This window comes from Colobus angolensis, unplaced genomic scaffold, assembly GCF_000951035.1.
Source record: "Colobus angolensis palliatus isolate OR3802 unplaced genomic scaffold, Cang.pa_1.0 Scaffold39, whole genome shotgun sequence".
Taxonomy (NCBI): Eukaryota; Metazoa; Chordata; class Mammalia; order Primates; family Cercopithecidae; genus Colobus; species Colobus angolensis.
The window spans coordinates 49625-77354 of record NW_012117265.1 but is presented as its reverse complement, the minus strand read 5'-3'; the positions used below and the strand labels follow the sequence as shown (position 1 = coordinate 77354).

The following is a 27730-nucleotide window of genomic DNA, read 5'->3' as shown; positions in this document are numbered from 1 at the left end:
AATTTTTTTGTATTTTTAGTAGAGATGGGGTTTCACCATTGTTGCCCTGGGTGGTCTCGAACTCCTGAGCTCAGTTGATCCACCCGCCTCAGCCTCTCAAAGTGCTGGGATTACAGGCGTGAGCCACCGCACCCGGCCAAACAGGGATGTTTTTGACCTCCATTTCTTCCCTCCACTTCAGCCTCTGCTTTGGCAGGCTCTGGGGGTGGCAGTAAGCCTGTTCTCAGCTCCCCTTTACTAGGGACAGGTGATTCCACTCCGGCCGCTCCTTGGAGAACAGAGTGGTTGAGCACAGGCCCCACCTCTCAGAGGGACCTATTACAGAGCCCAGCCCCCACTCTGAGGAAGCCTTGGATGGACCATTCCTGGTCCAGAGCCTGAGGCCATTGGAAAGGGCCTATATCCGGAACCGGTGAGGGAGAGAGCCCGGGAGCCTCACTGTGGGTGGGAGGGGCGTGGTCAACCAGCCTTGCCTCCTAGGGCATCAGCTCCCAGCTTGTGCTGCACTCTCTGACCACGCCTTTGTGGGGCACCTGCTGTGTGTAGAATCTACCCCGAAACCTATAGCTTAGGAGAAGCATGGGCAAGCTGCTAATGGCTGGTAGTATGGGTGTCCAGGGACCTGTTGGAGGAGCCCAGTCCAGCCCTACATGTGTGACCCTTGGTGCTTGGCAAGGCAGGGGGGTAGGGAGCAGCGCTCGCACAGCCAGCTAGACTGTTTTGCTCTGGGGCCTGAGGATTGGGGGGTCAGGGAAGCAACCAGGCCCAGCCCCAGGCCCTGTGAAGCGATCTGCACTGCCCAGGGTCAGAGGGATGGGGGGGTAGGCCTCACCTCGGCTAACCTCCCAGCGGAACAAAGGGGCCTTTCTCCACGCCCGCCCGGGAGGGTGTGCCCGCCCGGCTGCTGCCGCCACTGCAGAGGGCGCTGATTTTTTTTTTTTTTCTTCCTGACTTTTCTCCATTTTTCTCTGTCTCTGGTTCCTGATCTCTGACTTTTAGTCTCAGTTTTTTCACTTTTTATGGGGGTGGGGTAGAGATTTTCCTTTTCAAGTGTTTACCAATTGCAGAGACAAGTCTGCACTGCCAAAAGGTAAGGACATCCTGGGTGCGTTAGGAATACTCCTGGGGTCACATGACCTTAGACACCCCCCCCCCCCACAAATCGAGGGCAGCTCCGTTCTGAAAAAAGCAGGCAGGACTCAGAGCGGCAGCCACGCAGGGTGGGACCGGGCCCACTGGATAACCCTCAGTCAAGCTATGTACCTGGCAGGTCCCCCACCTTCTGTTCGCCCACACATTTCGCGGCCCCCTTTCCATCCGGCCCCCGCATCGCAAGCTGTTCCTAATCAATGCGAACGGGAAACTCGGCCCTCACATCACATCACATCACGGGATGTGTTTGGCAGCGACAGCAACAGGAGCCGCTGTCACGGGTAGCTCCTTCCTTGGTGCATAACCCAGGGTCCGAGTGGCCTGGGCCTGAGTGGGTTCTTCTCCTTCCTCTTGGGACCCCCCTGGGTATGCAGAGGGAACCACATCCCCTGTAGCTCTGGGCCGGTAGCTGGCCACGCCCCGCCGCAGCCCTCGGAGGGCAGCTAGTGTTAACTCGCTGCGCCACCTAGCTACGGCATCGGGGAGAGCAGCGCTTCGCTGCCTGAACCGCGTCGCTTCCTGAGCCGCGCCTCTCTCTCAGCCCTGCTGCCCAGCAGTTTGGGGAAGGCCTCTTTTTGGTCCTTTACGGAATTATGAATGAGGAATTTGGCACCTGCCAGTCGGAGGATCAATGTCACTTTGTCCTTTCAGCAGCCTTTGCTGTCCTTATGCAAGCTTGATACTGTATAGTATATAAAACTGAAAGTTAAAATATGTTCAAAAGAAAAAACTCTGTAAAAATCCCCACTCACATCTCATGGTGCTGAGCAGGTCTTGGTTGTGTTGCACCAAGAAGCAGGAGAAACACACTGAAGGTCTAACAGCAGCAAGTCTAGGATTTGGAGCCTAGGTTTCTGATTCCAGGCCCAGGGCTCTATGCAGCAATCGGTGCCATCCATTCAGCCCAGCCCTGCCCAGGCTCTTAGGGCTCCAAGCTGGAAATTTGCAGTCAGAGGCCCAGATTCTTCGTATTTCCTCTGGACAGTGGCTGCTTTAGAGTCTCCAGGGCAAGGAGAGGAGCAGGCCTGCGAGAGAGTGCTCCGCTGCCTTTCCGTGCTGTGCTGTTCTCAGTAAGGCTCCAGTTCCTTCCTCTGGTCATTCCAGCCCTTGAGTATGGCGCAAGTATATCCAGTCCTGTGTCTGGAACCACCTTGGCTTTGCAGGAGGATTAGCGGCATCGGGGTTTCCACATTAATTCACTGGACATGAGTGTCGGTGGTTGGGCTGCAAGAAAGCTATTCTTTCTTCAGGAAGGGGAAGGTGTCAGCTAGTGCCTCTGTTCTCTGGGTGGTCAGTGTAGCCATGGTTTGAAGAAGGATCTAGAAGGGTCTCTTCGGAGTCTTATCATCCACTGCAGGTGTGCTTTGAGATGTGGGGGGGATGTAGCAGCAAACAAAATCAACAGAGAGGGCTTGTCCTCAAGGGGCTGATGGTCTAGTGGGGTGCTCCTGGTCAGGACCTCCTGGCCTGAGTGGCCTGGTGGCCAGGTCTCTGGGGCTGTCCTACCTTCCAGAGCTAGAGTCTCCCACTTCCCCAGCCATGGACCAGCCAGAGCTTCCCTGTGTAGGTGGGATTTGGAGGAAAGGCTGTTTAGTTCCCAGCCTCCAGGTGGGAGAAGGGCCCCACTTAAACATCTGATTATGGTGGGCATTTGTGTTTGTTGCTTGTCCATGAGCCAGGCTCAGTCTCTGCCGCACCAAGGCAAGTCTCTGGGTGAAGGAGGCCCCTTTGGAGTCACCAGCCTGGGTATTGAGTGCTCTCTCATAGGTCATAGGGGTTGAGGATGTTAGCACCTGAGGAGGGGAGGCAGGTGGCTTCGGCCTAACTCCCACTTCCCCACAGGGTGAATTGACGTAGGTGGGTTCTACAGTTCTAATCCCAGGCCCTGAGGTTTCCTGGATGGATTCTTCCAAGGAAAGGGAACAGTGGAGGGAGGCAGGAGCAGAACTCTGCTTAGGGCCAGAAAGAGAGCAGGGGGCAGAGAGAGGTGGTGGGAGAGGCTGATGCTCCCCAATCCTTGCCGATTCTCTGTCCCTTTTGATTTCCTCAGGCAAATAGGCAGAGAGCTTAGGGACCTTCCCCTGCCCTGGGCTAAAGTGAATTTCCTGCTCTATAGGGTCTCACTTCTTCCACCTTCCTTTTCTTGGCCACTTGTTCCTTCTCTGAGCCTCCTCCTTTTCCTTTTCCTTTTCCTTTTCCTTTTCTTCTTCCTTCCCTCCCTTCCCCAGAAGCATTCAGGGGTGTGTGAGTAGCGGCTGCTTGTCCTGGGGTCTCCCCAGCTCCTCACTCTGCTGAGTGCCCACCAGACAGATGCTGGCAGCTACATGCAGCCCAGCAGTTGTGCACAGAAAGCTGCTCCTGAGTATCTTTAGGAAAGTTTTCCTCTTTCTGTTTTTTTTTTTTTTTTTCTTCTCCCAAAGGAATAATTTTCTCTCTGCTCTTTTTGGTTTTACCCACTTTCCCTGCCTGTCTCAGAATCTTGTACTGTACTTCTCTGATTCTTTTTGCCCCAGTCTTCTTTCTTTGCTTTGACCCTGATTCTCTGCTGTGGCTCCTCCTTTTCTCTCTCCCTCTCTCTCTATCTTCTAGTTTTAGTTTTAGTTTTGTCCTTTGGTTGCTCTCTGGCTCTGGGGCTTTCTGCCTTCTCGCATCCCTCCTCTAAACTCCTGCTTGTCCCAGGCACATCCCTTGAGTGGCCTGCAGAGCCTCTGCCTCCTGCTTCTTATACCAGGTTGGCATTAGGGTCTGGAGGACTCTGTCCCTTTATGAATAATTAGACCAAGGGCAAGTGTATATGGGGGTAGGAGGAGGGTGATGCCTAGCCCTGGGAGGTGGGGACACTATTAATAGCCCTAAGAGCAGCTGGGGGTGAGGGTGATTGTCTGGCCAGCCTGTCCTGTCCTGGGCAGCTCAAAGGGCCAGAAAGGGCAGTGCTGGAAATAGAGAAAGTGGGTGGGGGTGGAAGAGCAGCTCTGCTGGCCCCTAACTGGGATGGGACACCCCCTCCCCAGGGCCCCTCTCTTTTCTTGGCATGTGGGGTGTGGAGGACATTCTCCACTGTCAGTTTTTCTTCGTCAGGTTGGGGAGGGGATAGAAGCTTCAGGGACTGGGGGCCACTTGCCTGGACCCCACCATCACATGACTCCTGGCCCCAGGCCCTCTCAGAAATGCTGGCTCCAGCTGCTGGCTGAATCGTGGCACCAGCCAGCACTGCCAGGAGAGGCGCCTGGCCTGGCTGCCCAGGGGCCTGTGCCTGTGCTCCTGGTTTTCTCAGCTCTTTGTATTATAAGGCTGGGCTGGGCTGGGCAGGCCTTGGGCCTAGCACTCCCAGAGTCTGGGGGGACAAGCTCTATCCTCCCTGTGCCCTGTTGGCCCTCTCTCCCCCAACCCCATTTCTAGTATAGTGACTGTCTTGAGACCACTGGATGGCTACTGCACACTGATGTGGGGAGGGACATGTCTGTACGGGTGTCAGCCCAGGTTCTGCCATTATATTTACAGAGAAGCCTCCCCGTTGCTCTTTGTAGATGGTAGTAGGCCAGGCCCCAAGGGAGCCCCTCTGCTCACTGGCAGTGGTCTCTGGGTCAGGACACCAAAAACTGCAATCTAGGACACACTCACCATGTACTGAAGAGCATGAGCTCCTGGGGAGGGGAGCTGAGGGTCAGCCACAGCTTCCCCCCGAGGGTGGGAGGTGGCATTTGAATAGAGTTGAGAAGGAGGAATAAGCGTTCAGCAAATGGAGATAAAGGAAAATAGTAATCCAGGTGGAAGGACAGGCGACGTTTATGTAGCCCCAACTATGAGCCAGGCCCTGAGCTAAGCACCTTATTATACATATTTTCTCATTTATTCCTCACCCAGGAATGCTAATGGTAGATGTTATCTCCCTTTTACAGATGAGGAAACAGTTCATAACTTGGCCAAAGTCACAGGCTGGTAGGTTCTGGAGCATGGATGTGAATTTGGGGGAGCCCTAGTATGCCGTTGCTGGCCACCCACCTCCTTCCTCCTCCTACCCTCCACTTCAGCCTGCCCCCTTCGGCCCCTGTTTGCTAGGGCAAGGCCAGCTCACCCAGGACAGGGTATCCAAAGTGGTAGAGCACCGTGTTGTACCCCCTCAGTGGACACAGGCTCCAGACCAAGGGCACCTCCCTGGGTAGGCCAAGGGCAGGCTCAGAGGACAGGTGAAGCAGTGGCTCCTGCCTTTCTCCATCTCTCCAAGATGTTTTTCTTTGCCTTCTTCTTTGCCTGTTCTTTGCCTGTCATCTTCAATCTCTTCTGCTCTGATGAGAATTCCTGCCTCAGGTATCTCTGAAACACCCCAGACAGTGTTGCCGCCGTGCCCTGGGTCCACTTGTTCCCTCCATAGTCAGGTGTCTGAGGTGCCAGGTTTGGTGCTGGGTCACCTTGCCATGGGCAGACCTAGGGGGAGCCTGCAGGCCCACTCGCATGTCTCATTGCCGCTGTGACTGGGGGTCTCATTTATTAACTTGTTGGGCTGGTCCTGGAGTGGCCATTGGCAGATGGGCCTTTGTCCACCTGCTGGGTGCTCTGCTCTGCACCAGGGGCATATCCCTTCTCTCTCTCCTTTGCTAGCCACTGCCTGTCATCCCTTCGGGAAGAGCAACTGAGCATTCAGCTCCCCAGTGCCTCCTGGTTTCTCCCACTGTTCCATGCCTGGGCCCATCTCCAGGAGTTCTCCCTGGGCTGGGGACAGCTGCTAATGAACCGGAGCCGGGCAGAGAATGCTGAGCAGCTCACACCAAAAAAACTCCCTGGAGGGTTCCAGGGCCACTTGCTGGGGATGGAAGGGAGGTGGGAGTTCTGTTGTTTTCTTGGAGGAAAATTTTGAGCTTAGGAACACCTGTCTCATTTTCTGAGAGAGGCAGTGATGGGCTGTGTGGCTGGAAGGCTTCTGGCTAGGAGTCCGTCTCCACATGGGGAGTGGAGGCAACCAAGGACTGTAGGAGACAGGCCTTCTTCACCTCGACACCGCGAGGGGCCTGAGGCTTTCAGGTGAAGCGTGAGACTGCTCTGCTGGTCTCCTGGGTATAAGATAAGCTGATGGACTTGCTTTCTCCTCGCTTCCTGAAGCCTCACTGCCGAGCTGTGAGTCCTGCAGTAGCCAGGCCTGGCCCTTGCTCCAGGGGCACCCGTAGAGGCCGGGATGCACTGGAATGGAGAAAGTAGTTCTTCCTGGGGTCAGGAGATGGAGAGGGGAATGTCCCATCCAGATGCTGGCTCTTCCTTCATCTACCAGGTTCCTGTGCCTTCCCTACCGCCCCTACCCCCACAATGGCTTTCCTTGAGCCTAGGCCCTAGCGGCAGCCAGAGCAGGCCTAGACCACGTGTGAGTGTGACTCAGTTTCTTCCTCTTTCCTGTCACTTACCCCCTCTGCCATGTCCTCTTCCCCCATCTCCAGCAGGTCAGTCAAGTCAAAGGCGGAAGCCCCTTTGGACCTATGAGCAGGGAGGGAATGAGGAAAGGGGAGAGGACAATAATGGGGTGATATGTTCCCCTGTCCTTATCCCTGCCCCCACCCACAGCTTGAGGGCTATGCTTCTTGCTGAGGCTCCTGCTTTAAACCACGTGAGACTCTAGGGATGACAGAGGAGGAAAAAACCTGCCACCTCAGGATGACTCCAGGATGTGTGTGTGCGTGTGTGTGTCTGTGCACATGTGTGTGCGCACATGCTTGGTGGCTGGTGGGGCAGGTGAGGAATGGAGAGAAGGAGAGGAAGACCCTAGAAGCCCCGTGGGCCCAGGCCCTGGCCAAGCCTCACCCCACCCCCTCCACCCCCCCGTCTGCCCTCTGGCTGCCCTGCATTCTCAAGGACTTCCTCGGTCCCCTGAGTCTCGTGTTTGCTGAGACGGGGAGAACCCCTCTGTGACCCGTCCCCTCAGCCCCCCATCTATCCACCATTCCCCTCCTCAGGGTGTCTCAGATTCTCAGACTTGGGTTTCAGGAGGCACAATAGTTACATTCTCCAGCTCTGATTGCTACAGGCGGGGCCTCTGGTTCCCCTTGAGATTGGGTTTCCCGTGCCCTGGATGCTCCGGAATCTCAGAGGAAGGGGGAGAGAAGTAGGAGGTGGGTGCAGTGCTGGGAGGGCCAGTGATTGGCCCCAGAATCGCATCAGCCCTTCAGAGGATGGGGTGTTGCAGCTGTCCAGAGGCACCCCCAGAACAGAATGTACCCCCACTTGCTTCTGGAACGTCAGGCCTGGGAGGGCCAGGGGATGGGCAGGCACACCCCAAGGGCTGTTCTCCCCATTTCCAAAGGCCTGCGGTTCCTGCAGAGTTGAAGGGGGTTCCTCTCTGGTGGCTCCAGATGTACCATCTCACTCCACCCTTTCTTGACAGCGAGAAGTGGCTAGTGGCACCTCCGTGTGTGTGTGTGTGTGTGTGTGTGTGTGTGTGTGTGTGTCTGAGAATATGAGTGTGTGCATCCAAGTGTATGCACATGCCTGGGTATGCATATGTGGGTTCAGCTAAAGCCAAATCTGTGCACGCCCCTCAGCCTCCATAAAATTTGTTAGGCCAAAGTCCGTGGGGGCAATTGGCCAGCAAATTATACGTGGCTCCTTTCACAGCACAAGTTTGTTTCGAGTGGGAGCTGAGGCCAGTGTTGGCTGTAGCCAGCAGGAATTCTTCCCTCACCCTAGTGGGAGCCATAACTATCTCCCCATCTGTAGCTGGAAAAATATTATACTAAAATCATGCAGCCGGGTGCGGTGGCTCACACCTGTAATCCCAGCACTTTGGGAGGCTGAGACGGGTGGATCACGAGGTCAGGAGATCGAGACCATCCTGGCTAACACAGTGAAACCCCCGTCTCTTCTAAAAATACAAAAAATTAGCCAGGCCTGGTGGCGGGTGCCTGTAGTTCCCAGTACTTGGCAGGCTGAGGCAGGAGAACGGTGTGAACCCGGGAGGCGGAGCTTGCAGTGAGCTGAGATTGCACCACTGCACTCCAGCCTGGGCAACAGAGTGAGATTCCGTCTCAAAAAAAAAAAAAAAAAAAATGCTGTCAGTTGGAGTTTATATGCAACCCCAGGCTCCTCCTGGCTGCTGGAGCTTCCCCTCCAGAGCCCTACTGAAGAGGCAGAGTCCTCTTGGAAGCAGGCACAAGCACACGTGCCTGCAAACAGCAGAAGGAAGACAGGGAGGTGCTGAAGAGGTGAGGGGAAGGCAGAGGAAGGACAGAGGGAGAGGAGCCAAGGGAGACAGGGAAGTAAGATCACAAATGGGGATCCAAGGGGAAAGGCAAAGAGCTGCATAAAAGAAGTAAGGTGGGGACTTGTTCCAGGGGCTAAGAAGGGGAGCTGGTGTGGGTGTGAGAAGGGAAATTTTGCAGGGGAACTTTGTGACTGTTCCAGGGGATACTGAGGGGCCCCCAAGGAAGAGAGGGGCCCAGAGTGGCCACTTGGCTGAGGCTGGCTCTGGGCTGGGCACTGCCAGAGGCCTCCAGCCCACAAGCTGTTGATGCTGGGGAATGACCCGTGGTGTGCAGATGAATACAGAGTGGCCCCAGAACCTGGAGCCAAATCCCGTTTCAAAGAACCTGGAGCCAAATCCCGTTCAACAGAGCCCACTTGGGCCCATGCGGAGACAGAGTCCAGTCTTATCACCTGTTCCTTCATAGCCCTCCCTTCCAGATGTCTGCAAAGTGGCCAGAACCATGGGCAGGGGAAGCCTCTGCCTCAGAGACATGGATCTCATGAGTAGCCCAGGTCCCCAGAGAAGGACAACCAGCAGAGTTGCGTCTTTGTGTGACACGAGGCAGCCTGACACCCCCAAACAGCATCGAGAATGAGCTGTGGGCTCTGAGATACTCTCCCTCCCCTAGCCTGGCCCAGAAACCAGGGACTTCGAATGCTAGCCTGGCCAAGGCACCTGTTGGACACAGCGACTGGGCTCAGGTTTTAGGCAGCTGCATTTGATGGGCCGAGTGGAAAGCAGCTGAGAGCACAGAAAGATCTCTCCAGCTCCCAGCACCAGCATGGAGGGAAACTCTGAGTTGGTGTGGGGCGAGGGGAAGCAGCAGCACCCACTCTATCCCATCTCCAACCAGTCTCTCCAGGAAGCACCGGGAGCCACAGTCCCTGAAGTGATTGGGAGGGTGGTTGGGTGGCCCTGAACTTGGAGGTATGCAGTTAATGTCCTCACTGGCTGGCAAGCAGGCTGGAGAGAAGCCTGAGGCCAGAAAGGCTTCCAGGGGACGTGGCCCCAGAAGACTGAGGAATCAGAGACACAGCCCTCGGGGGCGTGGGCCGATGACAGAGGATAAAAGATAAAAGATGGAGCCCGGCACCTGCCTGCGTTGTGCCAGCCAACACTGTCCCTGCCCCTCCACTGGTCCATAGGCCACCAGCTGGCCCATTGTCCCCAGTGAGAGAGCACACTCTGGAGGGGGCTCCCTTGTGGGCAGGGGCTCACTCATGCACGCCTGCCTGGCAGGGACTGCCAGGGGAGAGCCACGCCGGGCTCAGGGGCGAGGAGGGAAGAAGGGGGGTGGCCAAGAGATGGAGCGTGGAGACTGAGTGGGAGGCCCGGCGAGAGTCCGGGAGGCCGCCCTCCACCTTCATAGCGGAGAACAGAGCCCTGCCGTGCTGCAGTCAGGTCCCCTCCTGTGTTGTTGGCAGTGGGCAGTGTGCGGGGCCTGTGAACAGGAGATAAAGAGTTCAGGCAGAGTGTTTTTCCTCACTAACCGTGGATTTGTGTATTTGTTCAGCTGGTGGCTGTGATAAGCCCCATTCTGCCAGATAAAAGCAGAGCAGCCACGAGGCAGGGCCTGGGGAGGGGCATCCTAAAGGGGCCTTCCTCCTCTCTGTCCCAAATACCGGGGTTATCCCTTCCCCCGGGGAGCCCAGACAGGCAAGGCAGTCACGACATGGAGATGCTCTGTAGCTCCTGTCGCCCGGGGGGCTGTCCAGAGCAGGCCCAGACCTCAAGGCAAGGCTCCCTAGAGAGCCCACCAGGTAAGAAAGCTGGCCCCCATTGCGCTTCTGGTGGGCAGGACATGTCTTTGCCTCCCCAGAAGCCCTTCCACCATGGACCTAGTGGTCTCTCTAGGCCCTGCAGCCACTTGCTAGTTCTTGCCAGCCTTCCTCCATCTATCCAAGGCACATCCCTGAGCTGACAGGGTGCTCAGAGACCTTCCCCTGTTACGTCCCTGGTGTCCCGAGGTACCTGCTGCCCTCTCGGGACAGGGGTCTACTCTTGTTGAGCTAGTTAAGGCCCTGGGCCTTGAGATGGCCCGTGAGGACTTCAGCCACCTTTGAATAGAGCTGTGGTGTCCCCCGCTCCTGGCCTCAGCCTTCCCTGCTCCTTTCGCTGTGCTGGCCAGAGGGGAGAAGGGGAACACCACTTGAGCAGATCAGTGGGGCCCTGGCTGCAGCTGCCCCGGCCGCAGGCCTGGCTCCTGTGCCTCTGAGCCTGGGTCCAGATTTCCCATGTCTCTGCCTTTTGTCCTGGAGCTGAGCTGAGCATGTCAGGGGCCGGCGGTGGCGGCATTGTGGGCCTCCGGCTGGGGCCGCCAGCCGTAAGATGGCTGCCAAGGTCTAAAATGGCTGCCAGCAGCGCCCGGAGCAGCGCCCGGAGGCGCGTGGCAGGGGCCTTGCTCACACCGGATCCTCACTCCCTCTTGTTCCTTTACACAGAGCTAATAGTAATAACAGCAATAACATTTTGGGGCTGTGTCCTGATTTAGAAGGATTTCCTGCCTGTCGCGCTCTCCTGGAGCCCCATTTGTCTCTGCCTCAGTCGCTGGCCCACCTCCATCTCTTTGTCGGGTTCCTTCTCGGCTGTCCCTGGGCTGGGTACACGCGTGTGCATCCACACATGCGTGTGCACAGGCACATGGCTTACCATCTCCACTTGGCCTTTTGCAGTGGGTTGGGACCGCTCCCATGGGGTGAACTCTGAGGCTTCCTGCTTTTTCCCCTGACTCTACTGATCCATCTCTGGAGGGCTTACTGGGGACCGAGTTGTCCCTAGGATGTGTGGGGTTCATAGCAGAGAGACCCTTGGGCAGCAGAGTGGGGACCATGTGCCCCTCGCTGACCTCTGCACATGTGTTGTGAGGCTGTGCCCTTCCCAAGCCATGATTTAGAGCAGCCACAGGCCTGGGGTCTGAGGAGGCCCTCGGGCGGGCTGCCTGCTCCGTAGACCACTTGGCTGCCATTCCCGGACCGGCTGGGGCTCAAATCAGACCCAGAAACCCAGCAATGGGCCAAGGTGAGAGAGTGAGGTACTGTCAAGAAAGTTCACATTCATACCATGCTATGGCACAGAGAGGTTGCCCTCTCAGGGAACACGGGTGGGCTTCCTCCAGAGCAGAGAGTGCCACTAACAAAGAGATGGCTCAGGGTGGGAACCTCTTTTGCCAAACATATCACCAGGGCTGAGCGAAAGGGGAGGTATGGAAGGATACACCCCAAACCAGAGGTGGTGAAGTGTATCCTTCCATATTAAAAGCACTTGTTAGCACTTTCTATATTAAAAAGAACTACTTTTTCTTGACTCGCTACAATAGGATTTATTTTTTGGAATTAAAAAATCAAAGTTAAGTGGGGATGGGGTGGACGGGGAGTGGGGCCTGAAACAGTCACCCTTTTTCACCCGTTACATTAAGGCAGGTAGCCTGGAGCGTGCCAGTGCTTTCAGCCCCAGACGTGGTGGGGCCCTCATGCTGCAAGCAGGGGTGCCACCCGGGTGGGCTGCATCCTGTCATCCAGCCCCAGCACCTAGCTCTGTTCCTTGCCTCCTGGGTGACTGATGGGGTCCCTCACCCCAACCCTAGGGGTGATGTCACCTTTTGGGAACCTCCTTTCTGGTGGGGGCCAGCAGGTTGAATCAGGGTGGTGGCGAGACCCAGGAGGCAGGAATGCTCTTTAAAGTTGGGCAAAGCCCTGGCCAATACCAAGGCAAGGTTTTCAGATGCCACCCCCATGTGGTCCCCCTGTGAGCAGCTGATTCTTCACCAAATGCCTGGCTTCCTCCTGCCCCACAACCTGCCTGGCCCCCCTCCACCACCCTCTCACCAGCTGTCATGCCCAGGCAGGCATTCTGGAGGTCCCCGTTGCGCCCCTGGCACACAAAGCTTTGAGGACCAGGGGGACGGGGGTGGGGGGCTTTCCCAAGCTCAGCAAAATATTCACACACACACTCCACCCTGCCCCCAGTCCTCTGTGAGCTCCCACTGCACAATGAGCCCTTGTCTCGGGGCTCCCTCTGAGCAGCTGTGGCACCGGGGCATGAGACAGCCCAGACAGGCTGGCACAGAGCGGGCGACAGCGTCAGGGCAAACCTCCCCCCTCTGGGTTGCCAGGCACTGCCTGTGAGCATAAAGGTGAGGTGGGGGAGGCGCAGGCAGACAGGAATGGCTTCAATTAACCAAGTTAGGGAACGGGATGCTCCTCTGGGAGCTGGAGCTGGGTGGGGGATGGGGGACCCTTGGGTCTGTCCCCACTGTGGAGAGGGAGAGTCTCTGACTTCTCTCTTGGGACCCCTCCTTGCTCCTGACTCTTGGCCGGTGCTTCTTGCCTGAGGGTGGCTTTGCCCTTAAGGGCACAGTGGACAATGTCTCGGGACAGTTTGGGTTGTCACAACTGGGGTGCTACTGTCATCTAGCGGGTGGAGGCCAGGGATGCTGCTCAGATACCCTACAATGTACAGGCTGTTCCCCACCACAGAGAGCAATCCAGCCCAAATGTCATCAGTGCTGAGGCTGAGAAACCTGCATTGAGCCTATCTTTCCTCCCCGCTTTGGGTCTCCCTGAGCCTCCCGGGGCTGGTTTAGGGAGAGAGTGGGGTGAAGGTTTCTGTGGCCAGGGTGGGCCCTCCCTGCTCTTGCACCATGCTGGAGGGGCCAATGCTTGGCTGGTGCTTGTGGGGAACTTTGCTCCTGACACATCCTCCCCTTTGTGTCTCCTGCAGAATCCGGACAATCAGATAGTTCAAACCAGCAAGGAGATGCGGACATCAAACCACTGCCCAACGGTCAGTGCCCCCGACCTGCCCAGCTGCCCTTGTCCTTCATGCCCCTCCACTTCCTTCCCCTACCCTGGCCACCCTCACTTTTTCCCCTTCATTCAGCTGTCCCTTGACTGAGCTTAGCCTGCTGTCCTGAGGGGATGGGGGCACACCTAGAGCATCTCAGTGTAGACCTGAAGGCCAGCCTGGAGCTGGAAACAGGACTTGGGAGGGACAGTCAACAGTGGGGAAGATCTTTGGAAATAGCCAGGCAGCCCCCTCCTGGCCTTGTCTTGACTCACTCATCCTTTCCCCTCTTCAGGGCACTTAAGTTTCCAGGACTGTTTTGTGACTTCCGGGGTCTGGAATGTGACGGAGCTGGTGAGAGTATCACAGAGTAAGTGAGTCCTTCCTTCCAGGCCAGGGATGGGGATTGAAAATGAGGAGGTGGGACCTCATGGGATGTCCTCCTAATGGGGTCTTAGGGCAGCTGGATGGGGACAGATGCTTTCTGGGACACTCTTGGCCCTACTGGTGCTGGGCTGGGTACAGTAGAGTCTTCCAGAGAGGCCTGTCTCCAATCTCCATTGCTTTGAAGGAAAAGAAAAAGTCACAACCAAAGGCTCTTCTCCTGTGACCCCCTAGCTGGGAGGAGGTTCCTCAGCAGCCCAGATGGCCCTCTTTCTCCCATCTCCTGGCCCCACTCTGGGCTTCTGGGAAGCCGTTCATGACAACAAAACAGACCCCATCAGGCCTCCCCGCATCTCCAAACCTCATCACCCTCTCATTCTTCCTAGCTCCTGTTGCAACAGCATCAGGGCCCAACTTCTCGCTGGCGGACCTGGAGAGTCCCAGCTACTACAACATCAACCAGGTGACCCTGGGGCGGCGGTCCATCACCTCCCCTCCTTCCACCAGGTGAGCCCAGTGGCCCTGCCTTTCCATCTTCTCTCCACTTCCCCCAGGGCCAGGGCCCTCCCAGTGGCTATAGTCAGCTGTGTCACCAAGGCTGGGGTGCTTCAGAATGTCACCTCTCATTGAGGGCACTGGCTCTAACACTTTAGAGTCCACCATGTGCAGTCACCCCCTGAGCTCCTGCTTTGTGCTGTCATGAAGCACCCAGCCCTGGGGACACAAACTCGCACAAGACATAGCTCTGCCTGGAAGTGGGAGTCCGAGAAGGTCTCTGTCTTGGGAAGGTCACATTTGAGCTGAGACACAGAGGAGGTTGGGAAGTGTGGGGAAAATGTTCCAGAGAAGAGGGTAGCCTCTATCCCAGTTCAGCCCACATAGGCTGGTGGGACCACCCCACAGAGGGCTTTGGAGGCCAGAAGAAGGCATTTAGACTTCATCCCTGGGTAGTGGGGACCCCGGAGGGGTTTTAAGCAGGGGATGCTGAGGGTGTGTGTTCCAGAAAGCTCTCTCCAGCAGCAGTGTGTGTGGGCGGGACTGATAGCCAGTTAGGAGGGCCATTGGAAAGGCTGGAGTGGGGGAGGGTCTGGAGGGTGGGGTGGCATGGAGAGGGAGGGAGCTGCTTTCGAGGCAGGGATGTGGGTTCTGGCCAGGGCAAGTTGTGCTGGGCATGGTCCACCCTGCTTTCTTTTTTTAAACATGGGTGTTTATATTAATTGTGAGATTTTTGGCATTCATTTTGATTTTTTAAAAATATGGGACTAGGCCAGGCACAGTGGCTCGCGCCTGTAATCCCAGCACTTTGGGAGGCCGAATTGGGTGGATCACAAGGTCAGGAGATCGAGGCCATCCTGGCTAACACGGTGAAACCCCATCTCTACTAAAAAATACAAAAAATTAGCCGGGCATGGTGGCGGGCACCTGTAGTCCCAGCTACTGGGAAGGCTGAGGCAGGAGAATGTTGTGAACCCAGGAGGCGGAGCTTGCAGTGAGCTTGCAGAGATCACGCCACTGTGCTCCACTCTGGGCGACAGAGCGAGACTGCATCTCAAAAAAAAAAAAAAAGGGACTAAAATATTATTTATATTGATAACTGAGTTTATGGCATTTTTGTCCCTGTGAGGACCTCATTCACCTCACCCTAGCCCTGGGGGCTGCTGGGAAATCATAGGTGGGACACAGGAGGAAGCTGAGGGTTTTGCCGACTTCTCTGATGTGGGCAGCTTGGAGGACCGTGGCATCACAGATCGGGAAGGGGCTTGAGGAAGAGGAGCAGGTTGGAGCTGATGGCTTGAGAGGCCCTAGGGCTGATCTTGGAGTTGGGCAAGCAGTGAGTGCCGAGAAATGCTGCTGTCAGCCGGCACCACTTCCCACCCAGAGGGCCATCCATGCGCAGTTCTTTAGCCTGGACAATTGGTCACTCCCTGGAGCCTCGGCCCATCCTTGGCCCATCTGACCCTGTCTTCCTTCCCCAGCACCACCAAGCGCCCCAAGTCCATCGATGACAGCGAGATGGAGAGCCCAGTCGACGACGTGTTCTATCCCGGGACAGGCCGTTCCCCAGCAGCTGGCAGCAGCCAGTCTAGCGGGTGGCCCAACGATGTGGATGCAGGTATGGGTGCGGGGGATCCTGAGCAGAGCAAGGGAAGCCCAGAGCCTTTTTGTCCCCCTCTGAGTTTACCTGGTGAGCCTCCCACCAGTTGTCCCCCTGTCGGGGGACATTGCCCATCTGTTTTCTTGCCTCCTGATCTTCCAGGGAGGGCAGAGCAGGCTGAAGGAAGGGAGTGGAGGCGTGGAGGGATGCTGTCAGAGTCAGCAGTAGAGCCTGTGGTATGGCGGTGGGAAGCAGAGGGACTGCTAAGCCTCTGGTACCCCACAGTGGGATGGCCACAGCCCCTCCTGCTATTTCTCTAGAGAGGTTGCCCCACCCTGTGGCCTCATGGTTTAAAGCAGTTTGACACCCTGGGCACTCATGACATCTGGGGGCTCATCATTCTGTGTAGGGGGATTGTTCTGTGCATGGCAGGATGTTTAGCAGCATCCCTGGCCTCCACCTACAAGATGCCAGCAACAAAACCACCCCCAGTTTGGATGACCAAAAATGCCTGCAGGCATTGTCAAACGTCCCCTCGTGGGACAGAATCCTCCCAGGATGAGAACCACTGGTCTCAAGGGCCCAGCTTTACAGAGAGAGGCTCAGAGTCTAGTGAAAAATGAGCAGAGTCCTTTTGAGGCCAGGCAGAGAAGCTAGCGAAGGGGAGAGAGTACAGAAGAAGCCAGCTCAGACCTTCCCAGTCCCCTCTAGGGCTCCTCTTCCTGTTGAACCCACCCCCCTTCACCTCTGTTCTTGACTGAGGGTGCAGACAGACCTGGAGAGAACTCTGGAAGAGAGCATGTAACACGTGCGTGTGTGTGTGTGTGCATGTGCATGAGCACACGTGTGTGAGGAGGCTGGCTGCTGGAGCCCCCCGCTGATGTGCCAGTGGTACAGCCTGTGTTTATCCTCACTGTGGGTGTGACAGGGCCTGGGAGTGCAGACTCACGCGTGTGGGTTGTGCACAGGGCATGTCTGCTCTGGACAGGCCTGGGCCCTGAGCATCATTCTTCTCCTCCAGAAGATCAGGGTCTGACCTGATAGTACTTTGTGTGATGGTTTCCAGATATGCCCCTACTGGGAAGGGCCAAGTGGGCAGGCAGAGGCTGGGGTGGAGTGGGATGGGGCTGGGAGGCACTCCTGCTTTTCTGCTGCCCCAGAACAAATGCAAGTTCTGGCAGCTTCTCCTCCTCCTGGGAGGAGAAAAGGAGGGCTTGCCTCCAGGCCTCAGGCTGAGGGAGTAGGCTGGAGACCCTCTAGACGGCCAGCAGAGGCTGGCCTCTGTGAGAAAGCTTCCTTGTGTGACTCTGGGGTCCCTCCCAGGGTCTCCTCGTGGCAGGCAGGGACTTGGGCCAGCATGGGCCACGTGCTTCCCTAGGGGAGCCTTGAGAGGCGGAGAGAGGAGTTGAGAAGGCCCGGGAGACTCTTGGGCTACATCCTGGGTCCCTGGCCAGGGTTTCAGTAGGTGATCCCTTCTGCAAGGACTGCCCCTGGGGTGCATAGAGAGCTGTGTCTGCAGCTGGCTCCTGGGGCAAGGGCTCCTGGGCTCCTCTGCCCAGACCTAGTTCCTGAGGAGCCTCCCCTCTTCCTGGCTCCTGCTCTCTCCTTGGCTGTTTGCTTTTGTGCCTGCCATTTCTGCATTTCTGCTCCTTCTGGCAGTCCTGCCACGCACGGCCCCCCAACATCCTTCTGCAGCACCCCCAGCTCCCTTTCCCCCTCACCCCGCTGTGTGTTGTTTCCCTGGGCTGCGACAAATCGCCAATTAAGCAGCCCAGCTGCAGGACAGGGAACAGCTGGGGAGGCACCGTGCGGCCGTGGGGACAGCTGTGCACAGCTGGTAGAATGCTCCCCCCTCCCCACCGTGCCAGCTATCAGGTGGCACACAGCTGCCGCCAGATAACACCTCTGCTGGCTGCTGGGAGTTCGCCCTTCCCCCCCCCCCAGTCCCTTCCCTGTGCAGTTAAGATGGCTCTTTATTTCTCTGTTCTGCAGCCCCTCCACCCCTCACCCAGACTGACTCAATTTGTCCCCCAAGGATGGTAGCTCTAGAGATCTGCCCCAACTCTACCTTATCCCCACCAACCTGGGCTCAACCTTAAAGCTCAGCCCAAGATGGAAGAACCTGGCCCCCTGGGGACCCTGCTTTGTCATTTGGATGCTGTGGCCACTGGGCAGAGATGAATTTCTAAAGACAGACTTCAAACAAGGTGTTCTCTGTGCCCTTGTTTCATGCTGAATGCCACCCACACCTCTGGCACCAGAAGCAGGGCAGAGCCCTGAAATTACCCATCTTGTGGTAGCTGAGTTTCTGGGTCCCCTGGCTGGGGGAGTCCTCTCCCCTCTGGCTCTGCCTCCACAGTCCGGCTAGGCCTGAGCAGCCCGAGGACTCTCCAGGTCCTCTGGCCCCTGTCCCTGCTGTCTCGTTGGGCATTGTGTCCCTCCTGAGGGCTCATGGCTGTGTGTTCCCTTCCCTAAACGGGGCCCTGGCTTCTTCCCACCAGAATCTCCCATGGCCCAGGGCACCATGGCATAGACCTCAGCCTGTCTCTCCCAAACTTACCCCTCCCCAGCTCTCAAGCTGGCACCCTGGGGTTCCTCCTGCACTCCTTTCCTGATGTCGGTCCTGCATCCCACCCTTTCACTTCATTACCTGCTTGTCAGGGCACAGGCTGGGCCCCTTGCTCACCCCCTGCCTGGCACACACCACCCCACATTACTCAGGGGCCTCGTTTTCCTCTCTGGTCAGAAGCACCCCTTGGCTGGCCTACACACAGGGCCTCGGAACCAGGCCCAGAACAAGGCCTGGGACTGGGCAAGGAGCAGCAGGAGGGAGCAGTAGAGGAAGGGGCGGTGGGGAGGGGCTGAGGAAAGAAGGAGCGAGCTGCTGGCTTCCCGCCTTCCCTGCGCCCACCCCAGCCCAGCTAAATCTGCCCTGTGTTGCTGCTTCCTCCCCCCAGGCCCGGCTTCTCTAAAGAAGTCAGGAAAGCTGGACTTCTGCAGTGCCCTCTCCTCTCAGGGCAGCTCCCCGCGCATGGCTTTCACCCACCACCCGCTGCCTGTGCTTGCTGGAGTCAGACCAGGTGAGAAATGGGGGGCCCCGGAGGGGGGCAGTTGGGGAGGTGACTGAGTGTCTAGGGGCAGCTGGCCAGGTGAAGGAGCCAGGGCTGACCCGGAGTGACAGCCCTAAGCTCTCCAAGTAGGATGTGGTCCGGCAGCACCATGTGGTGGGCATGGGAACCGGCCCCTACTTCACGTAGCACCCCATGGAGGACCAGGCTGGGCCCCTGGGCTGTCCACCTGGCTCCTGAGCAACCTCCCACTTCTTCTCATTCCTCGCGTGCGTGGGTGCTACATCCAACACAAGCCTGTCCCAAGGCCTCCCCATCTCTGGCCCAGTTCTCCTTTTGTCCTGCCAGCTATGGGCGGGAAGTCATAGCCTTCTCCCCTGCCCTCCTGCTGGCTCCTCTCTCCTAGCTCCTGGCTGAGCCCGGGCTCTGGTTGTTTCCCAGCATGAGCCCCGGTTGGTGTGGGGCCTGGATGGAGAAGAGTACTCCTAAGGAGCCCAGGCTCCTGCGGCAAGTAGCTCCCTTGTCTGGGCCTCCCTGCCACTTTCTAGAAAGGAAGGGCTGGGTCTAGGGAACAGGTGGTACCTGGGCTGCTCTCCAGGAAAAGGAACTGCCCACTGCCATGGGTCTGCAGTCTGACTTCAGTGTCCCAGCTGAGAAGGTGCTCAGGATGAGAACACCTAGGTCGCCCTGAGGAGATAGGATCAGGCAGGAGGCTGTGGGAGCTGAGACCTCAGCCCTGTCACTCCTTCACTTTCTTCTTCCCTCTCTGGGCACCCACCTGGCAGCAAGAGGCCTGGACTTTTTCTGGACATGGCCCGGTGTCTGCCTGCCATCTCCTGGGCTTGTATGTAGGACACAGAAAATGAGGAGGTTTACCTCCTGGCTTCCTCCTTGGGGCCTCCTGGCTGGGAGCCCAGAGGCAACCGGTGCTGGGGCAGGGTGTGGTGGCCGCAAGGTGGGGGCGGGGAGCCCAGGCCCTCTGCACAGGCAGCAGGAGGGCGCGGGCCTGGCTCCTCCGGCTCCAACTCAGCTTTTATGAACTCCAGAGAGAAGCCAAGTTTCCTCAGCCCCCTAATGAAACCGAGAGCAAGAGCGAGCTGATTGGAAACAGACGGGAGGGGGAAGAGCTGGGGCCTGGTCTGGGTTGGCAATTGCGCATGCAAGAACGCGTATGTGAGGACACGTGTGTGAGAGTGATGGGGCTGAGCACATGTGAACACCGCCTAGGTGGCGGTGGCTGGGTGCACACCAGCTCGCACTCAGGAGATGTGTGTGCATATGTCAGATGGCCATCCTGAGCAGACGCTGGCTTTGTCTTCATCCAGAGCCCCAGGGAACCCTCTGCCTCCTCTTATCCACCACCCAGTCTCCCACCCAGGGCCTGAATTAGGCAGGACTAGTGAGGCACTCACCTTAGGTGCAGAGTGTCAGCAAGTATCAACTCAGTCATCAAGATAAATAATACTTTAATGGGATATGTTTTTAAAATCCAAACTTTGCAAACTTTGCAGAAAAAAGGGTATGATGAGCACATCAGTGTTTTTTGTCGTTGTTGTTTTTGTTTTGTTTTGTTTTGTTTAAGACAGTTTCCTGCTCTATTACTCAGGCTGAATGCAGTGGTACGATTATAGCTCACTGAAGCCTTGAACTCCCAGACTCAAGTGATCCCTCCTGTGTGCCACCCTGCCTGGCTAATTTTTAAATGTTTGTTGTAGAGACAGGGTCTTGTTATATTTCTCAGGCTGACCTCCAACTCCTGGATCAAGTGATCCTCCCACCTTGGCCTCCCAAAGCACTGGGATTACAAGTATGAGCCACAGCACTCAGCCATGTCTTTGTTTAAAATGGTTTAAAATGTTGAGGCTGGGCACAGTGGCTTATGCTTGTAATCCCTATGCTTTGGGAGGCCAAGGCAGGAAGACTGCTTGAGGCCAGGAGTTCGAGGCTGCAGTGAGCCGTGATCACGCCACTGCACTCCCGCCTGGATGACAGGGCAAGATCCCGTTTCTATTTGAAAAATCTTGGCTGGGTGCGGTGGCTCACCCCTATAATCCCAGCACTTTGGGAGGCCGAGGTGGGCGGATCATGAGGTCAAGAGATCGAGACCATCCTGGCTAACACGGTGAAACCTCGTCTCTACTAAAAATACAAAAAATTAGCAGGGTATAGTGGCAGGTGCCTGTAGTCCCAGCTACTCTGGAGGCTGAGGCAGGAGAATGGCATGAACTTGGGAGGTGGAGCTTGCAGTGAGCCGAGACCACGCCACTGCCCTCCAGCCTGGATGACAAAGCGAGACTCCGTCTCAAAAAAAAAAAAAAAAAATTTAGACTGAGCACAGTGGCTCATGCCTGTAATCCCAGCACGTTGGTAGGCCAAGGCAGGTGAATCACTGGAGCCCAGGAGTTTGAGATTAGCCAGGGCAATATGGCAAAATCTCATCTCTAGAAAAAAAAATGCAAAAATCTGCCAGCCATGGTGGCATGCACCTGTAGTGCTGGTTACTTGGGGGGCTGAGGTGGGAGGATTGCGTGAGCCCGGGAGGATCGCTTGCAGTGATCCGTGTTTGTGCCACTGTACTCCAGTCTGGATGACAGAGTGAGACCCTGTCTCAAATAATAATAATAATACTTTTTTAAAAAGCCAAATAAAATAAAGACAAGATCCTACCCTGCCTCCTCTGCCTCATCCTAATCTCCCAGCGCTGGTTGTGATCAAACTTTATTTACAAAAACAAATGACTGGCCTTTGGACCCTAGTTTGCCGATTTTATTATTTATTTATTTATATTGCATTGAAACATCATGGATTCTGATGACTGACTTTTTTTGTGCTGCCTTAACTTCTGTGCCTGTGGCGGCTGCCTCACCTGCTTAGGATCCTCAGGACCCTCAGCCCTCTGCCCTGCAGCTCCCCTCCTCTCCTATCCCTCCCACTGGCTGCCTCCTTGGCCCTGATGCCCTTTTTTCCCTGCCCACGTGCATGCAGGGAGCCCCCGGGCCACAGCGTCAGCCCTGCACTTCCCCTCCACGTCCATCATCCAGCAGTCGAGCCCGTATTTCACGCACCCGACCATCCGCTACCACCACCACCACGGGCAGGACTCACTGAAGGAGTTTGTGCAGTTTGTGTGCTCGGATGGCTCGGGCCAGGCCACCGGACAGGTGAGTCCAGAGGGCCCCAGGAGCCCAGCTACAGCCTCATCTCCACATCTATCTTGTCTGTCTCAGGGCTCACAGGGAGAGGGCCCAAAAGCCAGGAGCCCGCCTGGGGCTGGAGCAGCAGGGAGCCAGTAGTACCAAACGCCTCGATTTTCTGGGTCTGGGGGCGGGGGTCTCTGTATTATGCCAGGGCCTGTCTATCATGGTCCAGAGAGGTGGGGGCAGCATCTGGGCCCCTTTGCTCAGGCTCCTTGCCCTTCCCATGGTCCTTGCCCCCTCAGCAGGAGTGAACTCTTGATCCAGCTCAGATCGGGGCTCCGACCTCCCAGCGCTCCTCTTAAACCTCGGAACTGCAATGATTTGCTAGATTCTAGACCAGGGTTTCCCCAGTATCAGCACTGTTGACATTTGGGGCTTTTTATTCACTATTGTGTGAGACCATCCTGTGCACTGTAGGATGTTGAGCAATATCCCTGGCCTCCACCTGCTAGATGCCAGGAACACCTCCTTCTCCCCAGTCTTGATAATAAAAAAAAAAGTCTCCAGATTTCAGTGTGCCCAGGAGGGCAAGACTATCCCTAGTGAGGAGCACTGTGTCAAGGGAAAACCCCGATCCACATAGCTGCTACGGAGACCACTGTTGGCAAGACTTTTAACAAAGGTTTCCCAGGACTGTCCTGGTTCTAGAGTGAAACCCTGCTGCTCCTCAGCCCTGGGAGACACACTGGCTCCCCCCGGAGCCCTTCTCTGTCACTGAGGAGCAGAAACTCAGGGTTGCTCAGCGAAAGAATGATCCCAGGAGGTGGTGGGCCAGAGATGACCCTTCAGTGGGACAGTGGTCCCTGGTTGGAATGTGGAGGTTTCTAGACCTCTGGGAAAAGTCCAGAGCCTCAGCAGCATGCTGTAATAGGAGAAGCTCCAGCTCCTCTGTAGCCTGCCCTCCCAGGCTAGAAGCCTGCTGTGAGAGGTCAGGCAGGGAGGATGCTCAAAGGGCTGTGGTGGGGAAAGGCATCCCGGAAGTCCACACCAGTGGCTGCCTGCTGCCACCAGCCCCATGCTGCCTTGGTGTGCTCTGGCAGAGTAAGCATTTGCTAAGTGCTGGTGTATTGATTTGCGGCGGGGCTGTGGCTCCGCCTTCTCGCTCTGTCCTTAAGGGAAGCCAATCCTCTTCCCTCCCTCCTGTTCCCCTCCTGCTGCTTTCCTCCTCGTCTTCCTTCCCCCTTTGCCCTTCGAGGATTTCTCTTGGCTGACTCTGCAGCTCCTTAGTGTACTGGTAGCTTCGCCCACCTCTCTGGACAAGCTCTGTCCACTTTTAGAGTCATGGAGGGAAGAGCAGACCTGACCTCTGACAGCTGCTGTGCTTGCATCAGAGATACCAGCAGAGTTCAAGGGGAGCTACCAGCCTATGCCCAGCCCCCAAGGGGCCTGGGGTCTGGGATATGTGGCAGAGAGGCCTGGAACATTACCTTACCTGCTTTCTCAACTACCGAGGCAGCCAGGATTTGGAGTCAAATTGAGGCTGGCCTAGAGACCAGGTTAGGCCAAGTAGCCAAGCCTAACCACAGAACCATTGAGAAAGTGGGTCATTTAGTCCCCTGGCCGTTCTGAGCCTCTGGTCCTGAGGGCTGGGTCCTGAGCCTTTCCCTTGACTTGACTGTTCAAGATTGAGGACTCTGATATAGAGCCATAGTTTTTAAAAAAGACAGAGGACTCATTTTGCCTAGAAGTTTCTCTTCCTGAGGCAGGCACTTGCCAAACACTGCAGACAGGAACTGCAAACAGGCACCTTGATTAAGCAAGGAGTGTGGCCCAGCTGGGGAGCAACCTCTGAGTTTCCTTGTGTGGCCTATCCTACTGAAGAGAGGGAGACGGGGCTCAGCGAGGAGCCTGCTTGATGGGGCCCACCGCTGGCTTCTGGGAGGAGGCTAGAGACAGTACTGTGCTACACAAAAGGCTGATGCATAGCTGCAGAGAGCCAGAGGGCCCGGCTTCACCACTGATCCAGTGGGCAGGGAGTGGCAGTGCCCAGCTGTGCTTGCACTACAGCCACTGTTAAGCAGTGCTTCTCAGACTTGGCATGTGCGAGAGTCAACTAGAGCCCTGGCTAATGCACAGATGGCTGTGTCTCACCCCCAGAGCAACTGATTCAGCAGATCTGGGGTGGGGACTGAGAATTAGCATTTTTCCCAACTTCATAGGTGATGCTGATGCTGTTTCTAACCTCCTTGAGAATCAGAAGTCACAGATCAGTTTTACAGGAAAATGTCTGCATAGAAGAACTTTAGGCTGGGCGTGGTGGCTCACACCTGTAATCCTAGCACTTTGGGAGGGTGAGGCAGGCAGATGATTGCCTGAGCTCAGGAGTTCGAGACCAGTCTGGGCAACGTGGTAAAACCCCTCTCTACTAAAATACAAAAAATTAGCCGGATGTGACAGTGTGTGCCTGTAGTCCCAGCTACTTGGGAGGCTGAGGCAGGAGAATCGCTTGAACCCGGGAGGCGGAGATTGCAGTGAGCCAAGATTACGCCATTGCACTCCAGCCTGGGCGACAGAGTAAGACTCCATCTCAAAAAAAAAAAAAAAAAAAAAAAAAAAAAAAAACGTGAGGAGCTATACCAGCTTCCAGGCTCCTTCTAGCTTCTAACTCATGAGGTTTTAAGGCACTACACGGTCGCAAGACCTTGAGGTTTTTAAAACCTCAACCGTACCACAATTAGAGCTGAGACATGCCAGCCTGGTTGGAATTTACATCTAGAAACTGAATATTGTAAATCAGCAGGTTTCAATGTCTGGCCATATCAGGCAGGGATTAGCATTATCGGTGGGATTAACAATTTAGATACTCCTGGGGGAGACAGGCTCTGAAGCTGAAGGAAGGCAGAGGCTGCCTTGGGGTTGCTTGGAAGGCCTCTGTGTCCCAGCCCCCAGGAAGCCTGAGCTCAGGACATCTGGAGAGGAGGAATGAGGCTGTGATCAGACCATCCCATTCCTTCCTTCTAGGCAGGCGTGGAGATGAGGGGAGGCGTCGCATCACCTTTCTCTGCAGAGCTGCAAACCTCCGCACTCTGACCTGCACTGTTACCTGGAACTGAGGGTCCCTTTCCAAAACAATACCTGCACAAAAGTTCTCCAGCCCAGGACACATATAGGGACCAGCAGCCACTGTTTGCTTTTGTCAGGGCCAGTGAGAGTTGTCACCCTTGGAGTGGGCAGGAATGGGTCAAAGGAACCATTTAGAGGGACAATATGTCAGACCTAGATGCTGGTCATAGTGGTAAAAAAAACAATGAGCAGAGAAGCCAGAGTTCAGAAGGGTGCGCTGCATAGGCCAGCCTGGGCTTCCGTGACTTTAAAGTGCAACAGGAAGGACAAGTCGATCCCACGTGCTTTGTGGTACTTGGGTGCTGCATGCTTCTGCCGACTCGTTGGGGAGCTGGCAGGGATTGAGGGGGTGGCCTGTTTTGAAGGTTCTAGTGAGATCAAGAATGTCCTAGAGGAACAGGGCAGAGAAAGATAGGTTGTGATTCAGGGGATCTGGCTGGTCCCCACAGAGGGGACAGGGTTCTGTGAGCAGGCCTCGAAGGGTGTGGGAAATAGTTTTTCATACAGAGAGCTCCACAGCAAGCCAGCGTGCAGTCCTGCCTGCTCGGCCTGTGTTCTGGAAACCCCGGTTAGTTTGGAATGGGAAGTGCAGAAGGGTGGTAGGGGGCGGACCGATAGAGGCATCCCCCATGGGGGCCTTGAATGCCCAACTGAGGAGATTGGACTTCATGTTGGGTGTAGCTGGGGCCGTGGAAGGTTCCAGAAGACTGGAGAAACCTGAGCTGATGTGGATTTTGGGGAGAGGATTGATGAGTCTGCTGTAAAGAATTCTAGCATCCCTGGAGTCAGACAGACATGGCTGTGAATTCCAGGTCTGGCCAGTTGCAGCTGGGTGACTTAGGATAAACCATTTAATGGCCCAGAGCCTCAGTTTCCTCAGTTGTGAAATAGGGAGAATAGAGCGTCCTTTGTGTCAAGGCTTTCCAGGGCGGGCCTATTAATGCTTGGACTGATGGGCCTTTGTTGTGGGGGCTGTCCTGTGCACCGCAGGACGTCGAGTAGCGTCCTGGCCTCTACCCAGCCCCTCCAGCCTCTTTGTTGTGACAACTGAAAGTGTCTCCACACATTGCCAGTGTCTCCTTGAGGGGGACAGAATTACCCCTGGGTGAGAACAGATGCTTTCTGGGGTGGGTCGGGAGTTACACAACAGAACTAACGCACCTGGTCCAGGGCTGGACATTGAGGGTCCTGAGCTGATAACCACAGTTTCAGCACAGGGGAGCCCCACATACCAGCTCATTGTCATCATCCAGCTGAAATCAGTGAGGACAGAAGGAGGCACTGGCTGGAGACATCAAGGGGATGGGTTCCTCGGGGCTTGCTCACTGATAGGAGGAGGAGTACACAGGATCCTCTCTGGGTCTCGCATCTGGGTGCCCAGAAGGGCGGAACTCTATCCCACAGGAGAGTTGCCAGTTTAGGATGAAAAGCACAGGCCAGGCCTTCCTGAGCCCACGCCTCAGTGGTCATCAGGGTCCTGTTCAGAGCAGCGGGAGGTATGTGCCCAAATCTCCAGGGAGGTCTCTCCAGGGAACCTGCCTGGGAGAGGCAGGGGCACCTCTGTCTGTCCTTTGGCACCTATGTGTCCTGAAGCCAGAAGGCCAACCCACGCAAGGCCATGCACGGGGCCTGGAGGGGAAAATCCAGTTAGAAGCAAATGAGGGCATAAAGGACAAGGAATGCATCCTGGCGGCCGAGCATCCATGGTGTCTGAGGGTGTCCCACAGGGAAGTCCTCCTGAAGAACCTCACGGGCAGCAGAGCTGGGAGCAACGGATTTTCTTCCCTGGCCATTCTTGAGAGAACAGGTCAGCGCCCTACCACCCACAGGCAGCGAGGACCCAGGCTGCTGGAGCCGAGGACGAGCTCCCCAACTTCTGGTGGCCTCCTGAGGACATGTTGTGGGGTGGGTGCTGGCAGGACTGCCGTCCTTGGTTGGGTGAACTGGCTCAGCCCAACAGCCCTCATAGGGAGGCAGGCATGTGCTTTGGGAAACCGGGGGAGCAGGGTGAGCGTGCTCATCTTTCCTGCTGTAGGAGATGGTCTTCAGGAGTGTGAGAGTTCTAGGTGCAGCTGCACGTATTTGCTAGGTGGCATATTTTGGTACCTAAAACATTTTCCCTAAGAAGTAACAAACCACCCGTCGAACACCCCTCCCTCCCTCCCACAACTTCAAAAGAGGACCAAAAAAAAAAAAAAAGAGAAACACCTGAGAGACCAAATAGAGGCCTTACACCCTCACCCATCCCGTGCCCTGGAGGAGAGGACCCGATTCTGGATCTTCCACCGGGAGCGCCCGCTCTCAGGAGCGAGCTGGCGCGGCCGCGCAGGGGAGCGTGTGTCTGTGTGTGATGTGCCTTCATGCGTCACTCTATTTATGTTGTTCGCAGCCCAACGGTAGCGGCCAGGGCAAAGTCCCGGGGTCATTTTTGCTACCGCCGCCGCCTCCAGTGGCCAGACCTGTGCCCCTTCCTATGCCTGATTCCAAATCCACCAGCACTGCCCCAGATGGCGCCGCCTTGACTCCTCCATCACCTTGTAAGTGGACGATGAAACCGAAACCACAACGCCCAGCGTCCCCGGCCCGTCCAAACAGTCTCCACTGCAAAAAGAAAAGCCTTCCCCTCCCCACCACCAAAGCCCCTCAACCCAGAGCACCATGGACAAGAGCAGAGCCGAGCCCCCCAACCACAGCCTCCCTCCCGGGCCTCAGTTGCACCAGCCAGCACCCCACGAGCCCCCTGCCCGCTGCTCCCAGCCGGGGC

The 27730-nt window shown here is 56.3% G+C and overlaps 1 protein-coding gene across 2 annotated transcripts in view; it reads left to right on the top strand.

The window, feature by feature from the left end:
• Positions 1–27730, top strand: part of NFIX (nuclear factor I/X (CCAAT-binding transcription factor)) — a 73914-nt gene that overhangs the window by 35694 nt on the left and 10490 nt on the right. Inside the window, exons 3-9 of one of the 2 annotated variants that reach the window (XM_011954680.1) lie at positions 13097–13159; positions 13455–13529; positions 13930–14050; positions 15520–15656; positions 18596–18718; positions 21692–21867; positions 27356–27503. In XM_011954680.1, coding sequence (XP_011810070.1) covers positions 13097–13159; positions 13455–13529; positions 13930–14050; positions 15520–15656; positions 18596–18718; positions 21692–21867; positions 27356–27503 — 843 coding nt within the window. The remainder of the gene's footprint in view (positions 1–13096; positions 13160–13454; positions 13530–13929; positions 14051–15519; positions 15657–18595; positions 18719–21691; positions 21868–27355; positions 27504–27730) is intronic. The other variant, XM_011954681.1, reaches the window with a different exon arrangement.